The sequence below is a fragment of the Arachis hypogaea genome, chromosome 19, assembly GCF_003086295.3.
Source record: "Arachis hypogaea cultivar Tifrunner chromosome 19, arahy.Tifrunner.gnm2.J5K5, whole genome shotgun sequence".
Lineage (NCBI taxonomy): Eukaryota > Viridiplantae > Streptophyta > Magnoliopsida > Fabales > Fabaceae > Arachis > Arachis hypogaea.
The window spans coordinates 126,422,385-126,435,269 of record NC_092054.1 but is presented as its reverse complement, the minus strand read 5'-3'; the positions used below and the strand labels follow the sequence as shown (position 1 = coordinate 126,435,269).

General features: G+C 33.8%; 1 protein-coding gene across 1 annotated transcript; it reads right to left on the bottom strand.

The window, feature by feature from the left end:
• Window positions 1-4,596: 4,596 nt before the first annotated feature.
• LOC112775988 (protein SIEVE ELEMENT OCCLUSION B) lies at window positions 4,597-9,759 on the bottom strand. The gene is made up of 7 exons (XM_025819930.2): window positions 9,348-9,759; window positions 9,123-9,215; window positions 8,523-8,968; window positions 8,224-8,318; window positions 7,863-7,993; window positions 5,990-6,454; window positions 4,597-5,406 (listed from the first exon to the last, which is right to left on the bottom strand). Exons 1-7 carry the CDS (start codon window positions 9,549-9,551, stop codon window positions 4,825-4,827), a joined length of 2,016 nt encoding a protein of 671 aa, XP_025675715.1. The 5' UTR covers window positions 9,552-9,759; the 3' UTR covers window positions 4,597-4,824.
• Window positions 9,760-12,885: the final 3,126 nt, after the last annotated feature.

Genomic DNA, 12,885 nt, shown 5'->3' with positions numbered 1-12,885 from the left:
GATTTAATTCTGGAAATTTTATGCTATATTACTGGAAGAAGGTTTAAAATAAGAATTTACATAGTACTTGCATTCAATTTCTGATTATGTGGATATCAAAGGGGGCTTCATGGGTTGCAATTTTGTTGATTTTTTCATTATGATTCTATTGTTTGTAGAAGATGTTAATTACTTTATTGTGATTTTCCTCCTTTGTGTTAGAATAAATTGTAAATTTCTATGGTTACCTACCTACCTTGTTTCAATAGTTAAATCTGAACAGTCAAATATGACAGCAAAACTATTATGGTCAACTCCTTTGAGCCTTGCCATGGAAATTTGAAAGTCCACTACTCTTGAAATATATCCCCTCTGACCATTATGTCCCAAATGCTTCTTACTATTCAGAGAACTAGGAAAAATAACTAAATGCATGAACATTAAGCTTGGTTCAGTATTCTCTCATTTTGACTTATTGGCTTGTTTTTACTTTTGTGTGGTTTAGGTCTATTAAACTTCTAATTTGGTGAGTCTAAGTTAAGTCCATGACAATAAAGGCATCAGAATCAAGAGTGAAATTTCATTCACCAATGGAAATTGGGAGCAGGTGGTCATAAAACCTTTTAGCATATTTTTGTGTCATTCTACTAATAAATTTTTGGCACAGCTGGAGCCTGAATTCCAACCACCAATATCAGAAGTGGTTAAAGCCTTAGTACTTTTGGATCTGATCAAGGAGGATCCAATCGAGGGAGTGATGTACCCGCCATACATGATGATATGTGAATGGGAATATAATCCTTGTGTCATTCTTGAAAAGAAATGTAGTTATCACTATCTTCTGATGTACTAAGAAAATGGATGAAAGCATGTCTCAATTGTTATTTTATTGAATAATTTCATTTTATTTGAGCTAAGAGTTCAGTTTTGTTATTAGTGAACCTAGATGATTTTTTTGTTCCATTTTTTATTTTTTATTATATTAAATTGGTTGTTTATGATGTTATGTGTATAGCTGAATTCAATAAATTTGGATAACTTTTTTCTTTGGCCAAGAAACTTGCTCTTTTTCCTTGTCAAAATCATATTGGATTTCTTGCAACTTTGAGGTTGATATCTGAAGAATTATTACTTTCATGCATATTAATGACATCTTCCAAATTTTTTAGCTATATTCTTCAGGTTTTCATGTGGTTAGTAGCTTTGGTTTAGACGAATCTTTGACAGACATAAAACTTTCTTGTCATGAAATTGTACGTGAAAAGCTTTTGATTATTGCATAACTGATTTGAATGGCGATTTAGCATGGCATAAAGCTTCGGTGGCTGAATTGGAGGTAAAATATTAACCAAAGTTTTCTTGATATGGTGGCTGAATTGGAGGTAAAATATTAACCAAAGTTTTCTTGATATGGTGTAGGATGTAAGATCAAAATACAAAAAAATCATACAAAACTGTATATTGTAAGTATAAAAAGAATGGTTAAGTTTCTTCATCAATTTTTCATCATTTAGGCTCCACGAAGGATTCAATATAAAGCAATGTTGAAGACTTGCAATATGATTAACTAAAAGTCTAAAATAGATTATTCATTCAACGGTAACAACTTAATGTATAAAAAACTACTTAAAAGCAATTCGGAAAAGAAAATATCAATGATACATCATACTTCATCCAAACTATACCAGCATCAAATCTTATAAAAGAAGACAGCATGATCAAACAATGACTATATGCCAAACTGTTTCATAGGCAATGCCTTACTCTAAACTAAATAACACCACTAAAGCATGAATTCAATTGCAGGCCTATTAACAGGATCGTCAGCCAAATACAGCAATCTCTTGTGCATAAGAACATCCATGGCTCTCTCAACATTCACATCCAATGCTTACCTGCATTCAAATAGAAACCATCATAAGATTAAAAAAAATTCAAACATCATAGCCATGCATCCACATTATTCTATAGCCTTCTGAATGATTCCAGCTAGTGATGGGCTTATGCTATACCAACCAATAAAGGATCTTTTCTTGCCTCACAAAGTATGTTCAACATGCCAAAATATAAACTCTAGCAACAAAAAGTTATGTTCTTGCCATTAGTGTGCGATGTAGCTACTGAGAAGAATTTCAAAAGCTTCTATATTTTTTACCGATTCTACTTTCAGCCTGCTATTATACACAAATGTAAAATTAGATCTCACTGTAGAAAGATAGCTAGAAAAATGCAAAACTACAAAATAGGAGAGAAAATAAACATATTTAGCATAACCAGTAAAAAGCATTTTTCAATTTTGATCATCAAGTATCGGCCCCTTTTTAAATGTCATCTTCACATGAAGTCCTTCAACCAATAATGTCCTTCTTGCAGGCATGTATTTGTCAAGAGATAGCTTCCCACTGAATGATTCAAGTGGCTCTTCTAACAGAGGACCGCTGTAATGGTGCTGCATCTACAAACTCGTGTCCATGACCATGTCACCGTTTAGTATACGAAGAACCTTGAATAAACAAGCAGAAATAATTTTTGAAACAGTTAGGCACTTAGGCAGAAAACACAACCTCAAATGTCAGAGTTTCTATCCTGTCCTATAAATATTCTACCCTGTCAGAGATCCGACTACTATGGAAAGAAATCCATAGGAATAATCTAGTTCCAAATTACACATTTTGGTACACTGCTAACTTTGCTAACAAATTTTGAACTACAAAAAATTATTAAGAATATGTTTATTATATAAATCAAACACAAGATTGAGTCAGGCCAGTTCAAAATTATTCTGTTACATCTCAAACGGACCAGGCATAACTTTAAAGAAACTTAAACAAAGGAATTTAAAATCTTCTTTGATTGATGCAATGGATGGTTCTGCTCCGCCTCATCATCATCATTTGCCCCTAAGATTTAAGAGACATAAACACAAGAATTGAACTAGAACATCATGAACAGAAACATAAACACAAAAATTAAAATCAAAATCATAAAAACAAATACCAAAATTTTTTAACCCTCATAAACAGAACCCAAAAAAATTCAAACAACCAAATAATCAGAACAAAACAAATAATTGAATGAAATAAACTCATACAAAAAACCTTAACAAAAAAATAAGTATAACAAAAAAACAATTGAATGAATTCAACGAAACAGATTCATACAGCAAGAACATAAAAGGAAAAAAAAATGAAATCAATCAATGAAGCAAATTCATATATACCTAAGTCTGAGGCTCCATTGAAACTCTGAAAGTAGAGCACCACAGCGCTGACGAGGATGCTGACTCGCTGAGACCCACGCCACCACTCTGAGGCTGAAGACGAATGACGCGAAGAGAGAAGAGAGATACTGAGAATGAATGAGACAATGAGGTATTGGGATGAGGAGATACAGAAAAATATCACAGCTTCTTTCCACCATTTTTTTAATTGCTTTAAGTTCTTAATTGAAAAATTCTATGCAATTGACAAATCCAGGAACTCATTGATTAAACCCTAAATCAACTTCCAAACACAAATCACACTATTAACTCTACATTGACAAGTAAAAATATGATTTTTCTTTTCATAACATCGAAAAATCAAGTTAGAAATGAAGCACAATGTTGAGAGAGGAAACCTGAATTGTAACTCCAGTTGAACAGAGCAGAGCTTCAGGCGGCGGCGGCGGTGAAGAAAGACGCAGTCACGGTGGCAGAGGATGGAGAAAAATGTGGACTTAGGGTTGAATGGAGTGCGTACGAAAAGAAGAAAAAACAACAGAAACTTGTGGTAAATGTAAAAAAAAAATAATTACTATTAAAATTCCATATGAGGCATATTTATAAATTATTATTTGTGCACATTAAAAAAACTCAAAAGACTTGAGCTTATTACAGATACACCCGTGCTGGCAAAATCAAAAGAATTAACTTCTTGACACAACATTAAATAATATAGGAAATATTTCAAGTGCACTGGGAGTATCGGTGTTCCAATTGTTTTAACCGTTGATGTGAATTATAAAAAATATATATAATATATATTAATTGAAATTAACGATTAAAATAACTGGTGTACCTCTCCGGTGCACTTGAAATGTTTCCAATAATATAAGAGCATAAACCTTAAAAATCATAGGAAGGAAAGGAGTTTCTGTCACTTTGTACGAAATGATATGATTGGTCAATCTTTTAAAATTAAAATCTTTCATCAATAATAATTAATAATGCACCCAACCGTGAATCATAAATAGTTTATTCTCAATTAATTTTGTGAAATTCGTATATAATCGCTTTCATTTCATTTGTGTCATTTTATTTTATTTTTTTATTACCTTTTTTGTGTGACTTCATCTGTGTCATATTGCCATAGTGTCACATAGCTATATTGCTCTTTTTTTTTTGTTTACTTTTTCATCATGAGAAGTCAGAACTCACAATAATAGAAACGTTTATCTTTTTTAACTTTATGTGGTGACTTTTTTCTTCCGGGTGAATGAACTTAGATATTAGCCTACAGTTTATCGTAGTTTAGGTGTTTTTTAAAGGGTACATAACTTAGAACCTTTAGTTCTATTTTAGCTAAAATTTATCTGACATGTTAATTAATTTAAAGTTAAAATTTGTGGAAGACAATAAACATTTGAATGAGCCATAATTTAATTAATACCCAGAAAGAGATTACATGCAACTAAGGTAGCAAACTCACACAGAGAACCCCTAACTTTTATTTCATCTGATCAGTGATCATCATATAGCAGTAACTCAAACCTCTATCATATAGTAGTTAACACCCACAAATCAAAACCACGCAATCATTATCTTGATGAGTCTCTTTCTCTCTTTCTCTCTATCTCTGACTCTCTCTAGTGAATAGCATTGGTAGTGGTATTCCCATTGTGGCAGCACTTATAACTGATGTAAATCTCCATAGTGTTGGGACAATCAGGGCACTTTATAGTCTCCGGCAACTTGCCGGCGACGTTAGGAATCTCAAGGTGGGAGCATCTATGAGTAGTGCGCACTATCTTCTCATGATACTCCTTAAACGAGAACTCAAACCCTTTCTTCACCACAACCTCCTTCCACTTCTCAAACTCCGCAACCGTCTTCAATATGGTGCTCCCGTGGCCACTGAGAACTACGGAGGACCCTTTGCTGAGTAGGGCCCACCCAGTCTCGTTCTTATAAGAGAGCATCTTCTGCACTTCTTTGGTTACCGCATCATCGACGGTCTTGTGAGCCTTGGTGACGAACAAGCTTTCTATGCCGCTCCAGAAGCGGCTTAGGAAGTTCTTGTCTTCTTTCTCAACGTTGAAGAGTTCGATGGTGATGTTTGCTTGCTTTATGGTGGCGTCGTTTGTGAGCGCGCTTGCGTATTTTGTGAACTCTTGGATCCACTCTTTGTCTTTGCCTCCATAGAAGAATATGTACTTTTGCTCTTTGATCTGCTTTTCATGAGAGTGTCTTTGTCATTAAAAAAAAGTATTATTAAAAAAATTAAGAATAAGTAACAAACTTTTAATTTTTTTATTATTAATTTAGTTTTAACTTTTAATTATAAAATTATTTTTTTAATTCTTATTTTGGGGAGGATTTAGAGTTTGAAGTTAATATTTAGGATTTAAAAATTAAAATTTAATTAAAGTAAGAAATAATTTTTAAAAAATTAAATTCTTAATTGAACTCAATTTAAAATTCTTCTATGATATTATTTTTAAAAAATACCTTTTTAAAGCCAATTTTAATGTCAAATAGTGTTTAGATTTAAAAGACAAAATAATGCATGGATAAAAGTCTTAATTAGTTAATAAAAAATACTATGTGAAAAAAATCATTAAATTAATTATTATATATTTATGTATAAATATATATATTATTTAATTTATTTTCAGTATATATTTTATAGGAATAACTAATGTGTTGGTTAATATATTATGTAAATACAGCATGATTTTTAATTAATTAACCAAATTGGAAATATTCTAATGGATTGTGTCTTGTGTGTATACATAAAGCATGTACACTTACCCAAGATTCTAGGACGGGGTTCCTAGTGTTGGAAACAACAGAGTTAACCCAATGAAGTTCGTTGTGAATCCTCTCTTCATCCGATTTTGTAAAGGGGAATGCTTTGATTCCATAAGCATGAATCAAATGGAATGCGTTTGTGTGAAGCACCTTTGATTGAGTGCTTAACACAACAACCATGGGCTTCTTCTTGAATTGCCACTCTTCTTTAATGTACTTGTACCCTGTTATGGTTCCAAATTGTTGCACCACTAACCATGGCATCTTGATTTTTAGAGAATCAAATTTCTTGCGTGCCTGCTCATTCCACTCCTCCACAATTGGAATCCACACAATCTTGTATTGGTCGTTGGTTTTGATTGAATAATCATAAACGGGTTTGAGTATTGAAATTTCTTCTTCGGTGATGTCTAGAGTGGAGATGAACAGGTACACGTTCTTCTTTTTTAGCACACTGATGTCAACCTATACATATCGCAACAAATTAATTATTATATTGATGAATAATAAAAATTAATTAAGGACCACAAAAGCAAGGAAATGCGCAATAATTGTGTCCACTGTGCTGGAGGAATTTACAGTTGTAATCTCTAGAAATATCTAGTCTTCTGGTCACTTCTGATGGTTATTTATTTTGCCTACACCGTATAGGATAATGAACTTTAACTATTTAGAGTATATGAGTGTATGACACAGGATATGGATATGTGTATATAATAAAGCCTATGTAATACAATGGTAAGGATATAAATATAAATAATAAGAAAGCATCAATTAAGAAAAGATATTATTAATTATCTAAAAAGCATGTATGTGAATATTTATTAAATTATTATACAATCATCACTGATATGCATATAAAAATTTAAAAAGACAATAAAGTAAGAAACTATAATAAGGAGGTACACCTCATATTTTCAGGAGTGAAAAAGTTGAGGAGACCAGCAAATTTTATTATTTTTAGTTATCAATTAATTATTAATAATATTTTTAATAATATAAAATTATATTTAATAATTTAAAAATATTTTCAATTTTTTTAATAATTAAATACCGACCAAAATTTATTAAAAATACTGAAGGTAACACTCCTCTTCGAAGGCAGGGGGCAGTAAAGAAATATATACTTTTGCTTTATACACACTCTATTGACTTTTTTGGCGTTATTGTTATCATGGCCACTTTATTCATAAGTGGGGTCAAACTCAATTTTAAGTGCGTTCATTTTAGAGTACGGGCATTAACCTAATAATTTTGGATCGAATAACTTTTGACCTAGTGACATCTAATCATCTATGGTCATTTTCACCGAGATGAAGCAACTCGTCCATCCACGTAGCTTGTCCATCGCATCAAAGAACTAAGGAAAAATTTTTTGCTATTATACTTAATTACTTATTAGTATCAGTTCAACTAAATATTTTTTAAATATTATTTTTTATTTAATTTTAAAAAAATAATAATAAATATTAAAAATAACTAAAAATTAAAAATTAAAAGACAACTAATATTTCTATGTACGTATACATATACATACACATAAACATAAAGCTGTCACACATTTTTTTAAGGAATATATGGTAGTAGATACTAGATATATACACACAACTAATACGACAAATTTAAACGCTTTTATGTGTAGGAGACTAGGAGTAAACAAGCCATAAGTAAGAATTAATGTTTACACTTTGTTCTGTAAATTACTTTTTATATTTTTTATCAATTACTTTTAATATTAAAAATAATAAAAATGCTAGAAATTAATATTTTAGTATAAAAAGTTTCGATATTAATTTAAATATAAGACAATAATAATAAGAACAACCACTTAACATTTTTTTTAAATATACATAAAGATTATATAACTACTAACCGTTGTCTTGGTGGCACCATCAAACAGTGGCTGTGGGGCATCGTTTGCGAAAATCAGGAACTTAATCACCTCTGTTATTTCAGTGGGGGTTTTGAACATTTTCCTCAGCGATTGGATGTATTTTGCCTCATCTGAAATTAAAGATACAAGCACAACATATAAATCACCTAATTTGCTTCTTATTCACAGCTCCAATAATAATCCTTTTTCCCTCTTAAAAAAAGTAAATTCAGCTTAAGATATTGTATGGAATTGGAATATTTTAAAAGATAATAAAAGAAATTTTACTTTTACTTTCAATTCTGAGAAAAATCTTTAAAAAATGAAAAATAATCGTTATATATGGTATTGGTATACTTACTTATCTGCTGTCTGCACAGCGTGATTTGCTTCCTCAATTTGCTGAGGATGATATTGATCTTTTGACCATAGTGGGACAGTTCTTGTTTGTGCTCTCTAAAGAAATCAACATATAAACCAATAGGAAAAAAATAAATCAAATCTTGTCCTATAAAGTGTGACCATCAGGTATTACCTATATTTATTTTATCATAAATTATATCCATATGCTAATTAAATTGCATGCAACTAGTCTTCTTGTCAATAGAATTAGAGTTTGGTGGGGTTTAGGTAATTAATTAAAATTAAATAATTACTTACGATTCAGTGGTGAGGCAATCAATCTGAGTAACAATTGCAACTATGGTGATGATGGCCCAATACACATCAACAGGAATTTGCTCAACGGCAGGCTCTAAATCAGGCACATCCTTGTGATCATAAGTGGAGAGCTTCTCCAACTCAAAGATTAACTCAATCACTTGCAATGTTGTTTTCACCAAATTGTTTAGCTCAATGATGGCTTGCCGGTGCTTTTGCACCGCAGCAGGCCTTGCCAATAGCGGTACTCTTTTCAGTACAGCTATTGACTTGGCCAAAAGATCTACTGGCTGCTGTTGAGCCAGCAGCCAGAACTCGCCGTATTCGAGCGAAAAGGCGGCGAGAGTGAGAACCGCTTTTGCATCCCACTCATAGTTTGAGAGCTTGTTGAGGATGGCAAGTGTAGTCTTGTGAGCAATTTCCTCACCCGGTGGCTTGCATGCCATCTGTTCCATGGTATATAATTATTATAGTAAGTCACTATATTTTCATATTTTTATATTTTAATCTAATTCCAACTAAGTAGTAACGATTTTAGCTTTTATTTTGCTGTTTATTTAATTAATACTGTAATTAAGCAGTTTAATTTTGGATTATGACCTCCGAAGAAATCTGCTTGAGGGTACAAAGTGGTGAGTTGAAATTGGGTTGGGGGGTTTTGTCATCTATGTTCTCCACGCTTGCTTGGGAACCCTGTAAAAATTTATTTACAAGCGTTTATAAAAATAACAAAATTAATATGAGAAGAGGACAATGGAAGAGAGAACATATATAAAACAAACAATAAAACAAATTAATAATAAATTATAATATATGAATATAAACCTGAACAACATTGTCAACAATTTGTGTTGAGCGTCTAAGGGTGTTTTCAACTAGGGTGAAAAGTGAGTCCACATCAAACTTGGTGTCAGTGTGGACATGGGTTGAGTAAATCTGCTCCAAGATTTGCTCATCGGACATGGTTAATGGGTTGTGCTCATTCTCACCACCACCAATTTGGAGGAGAGATTTTAGTGTGGCAGACATTTTAAGGTTTTTTGGGATTATCGGAGATATGATACGAATTGGTGTTTAGTTCTGCTGTTGTAGATGGGACTCCGAAATCCTATGGTATTTATAAGATGAAAATATGTTATTCTTTTTAAATTACTTTTAAGATAATTTTCAAGGGGGCCAATTCGGTGGAGACTTGTGTATTGAGGGGAAAAGTTCAAGAGGGGTTACTATGCGTGCCACATGCACTCTGTTCTGTGGACAAAAGCATATAGAACATTATCATAAGAGATCCCGTGTATTGTATTGTATCATGTTATATTCAAACTTATTCCTTTTTTATATATCATGGGTGCATATATAGTACATCAACGTGATAATATATGTTAGAAACAAAAGATTAAACTGAAAAAATGATGGTATATTATTGAGTTGTGTCTAAATTGTTTATTTAAGTTGTCTAGAATGATATAATATAAAGGATATTTATAGGTACTAAGAGAATCGTAATAATAAAGACGTAATCACCTATAATAAATATTCAGATATACTAAATAATACTAATTGATCCTAATTATATTCTAACATCCCCCTCAAACTCAAGTGACAACTTGAGTTTGAAACTTATTTAAAAATTAATACAACGAAATAAAAAAATGCATAAACTAATAGAACGGATGCAGACGGAACTGCTGGAAGAAAGCACAGACAAAACTGCCGCTGTCAGAATGAAGCGCAGATGGAACTGCTGCGGATGCAGACGGAACTGCCGAAAGAAAGCGCAGATGGAACTGCCGCTATCTGAAGGAACTAGGAAGCGCAGACGGAACTGACGCTTGTCGGAAGGAAGCGCATACGGAACTGCCCCTTGTCTGAAGGAAGCGCAGACGGAATTGTCACTATCTAAAGGAAGTGCACACGGAACTCCCAGAAAGAAACGCAGACGGAACTGCCACAAGGAAACACCGACGAAACACAGATGGAACTGCCACGGGAAAACACCGACGGAACTGCCACAAGAGAACACAAACGGAAGAACGCAGATGGAACTGCCATGAGAGAACGCAGACGAAACTGCCACGAGAGAACGCAGACAAGAGAACGCAGACGGAACTGCCGAAAGAGAGCGAAAACTATATGATTTCTTCATGAGAATAGGTAAGCAGCGGATGACAATGGTGTTTGATCATTCGACTCGAAAAAATACAAGACAGAGAAAATAAGCTAGTCTGTGAGGTGAAAAAACATCAAAGGGGTGACAAAAGGAAAAGAAGAATGGCATAGAAAAAAAATGCAAAAACTACGGTAATTTCACCGCAAGGAAAACAACTTATCCTCTTCAAGGAGGATACCATGGCTTTGATACCATGTTAGAAACAAAAGACTAAACTGAAAAAATGATGGTATATTATTGAGTTGTGTCTAAGTTGTCTATTCAAATTGTCTAAAATGATACAATATAAAGAGTATTTATAGGTACTAAGAGAATCGTAATAATAAAGACATAATCACCTATAATAAATATTCAGATATACTAAATAATACTAATTGATCCTAATTATATTATAACAATATTGGTGCACAAATTGTGAATCACACTTTTCACAACTCGTACCACTAACCAGCAAGTGCACTGGGTCGTCCAAGTAATACCTTACGTGAGTAAGGGTCGAATCCCATGGAGATTGTTGGTATGAAGCAAGCTATGGTCACCTTGTAAATCTCAGTCAGGCAGATATAAATGGATAATGGTGTTTTCGAATAATAATTAATAAGATAGGGATAGAGGTACTTATGTAAATCATTGGTAGGAATTTCAGATAAGCGAATGGAGATACTTTCGTTCCTCTGAACCTCTGCTTTCCTGATATCTTCATCCAATCAGTCTTACTCCTTTCGATGGCTGGCTTTATGCAAGGGCATCACCGTTGTCAGTGGCTACATCCCCTCCTCTCAGTGAATAATATGCTCACGCACCCTGTCACGGCACGGCTATTCATCTGTCGGTTCTCAATCATGCTGGAATAGGATTCACCCTCCTTTTGCGTCTGTCACTAACGCCCAGCACTCGCGAGTTTGAAGCTCGTCACAGTCATTCAATCATTGAATCCTACTCAGAATACCACAGACAAGGTTTAGACTTTCTGGATTCTCTTGAATGCCGCCATCATTCTAGCTTACGCCACGAAGATTCCGGTTAGGAGATCTAAGAGATATTCATTCTAGCTTATTTCATGTAGAACGGAAGTGTTTGTCAGGCACGTGTTCATAGGGAGATGGTGATGAGCGTCACACATAATCATCACCTTCATCACGTTCTTGGATGCGAATGGATATCTTAGAAGCGAAATAAGATGAATTGAATAGAAAACAGTAGTACTTGCATTAATCTTTGAGGAACAGCAGAGCTCCACACCTTAATCTATGGAGTGTAGAAACTCTACCGTTAAAAATACATAAGTGAAGGTCCAGGCATGGCCGAGATGGCCAGCCCCCTAAAACGTGATCAAAGGATCATAAGGTAATCCAAAGATGCCTAATACAATAGTAAGAGGTCCTATTTATAATAAACTAGCTACTAGGGTTTACATGAGTAAGTATTTGATGTATAAATCCACTTCCGGGGCCCACTTGGTGTGTGTTTGGGCTGAGCTTAAGTGTTGCACGTGCAGAGGCCATTTGTGGAGTTGAACGCCAGTTTTTGTGCCAGTTTGGGCGTTCAACTCTGGTTTTGGATCCTTTTCTGGCGCTGGACGCCAGATTTGGGTAGAAAGCTGGCGTTGAACGCCAGTTTACGTCGTCAATTCTTGGCCAAAGTATGGACTATTATATATTTCTGGAAAGCCCTGGATGTCTACTTTCCAACGCAATTGGAAGCGTGCCATTTTGAGTTCTGTAGCTCCAGAAAATCCACTTTGAGTGCAGGGAGGTCAGAATCCAACAGCATCAGCAGTCCTTTTTCAACCTCTGAATCTGATTTCTGCTCAAGTCCCTCAATTTCAGCCAGAAAATACCTGAAATCACAGAAAAACACACAAACTCATAGTAAAGTCCAGAAATGTGAATTTAACACAAAATCTATTAAAAACATCCCTAAAAGTAACTAGATCCTACTAAAAACATACTAAAAACAATGTCAAAAAGCGTAAAAATTATCCGCTCATCACAACACCAAACTTAAATTGTTGCTTGTCCCCAAGCAACTGAAAATCAAGATAGGATAAAAAGAATAGAATATACTATAAATTCCAAACTATCAATGAAACAGAGCTTCAATCATATGAGCGGGACTTATAGCTTTTTGCCTCTTGAATAGTTTTGGCATCTCACTTTATCCATTGAGGTTCAGAATGATTGGCATCTATAG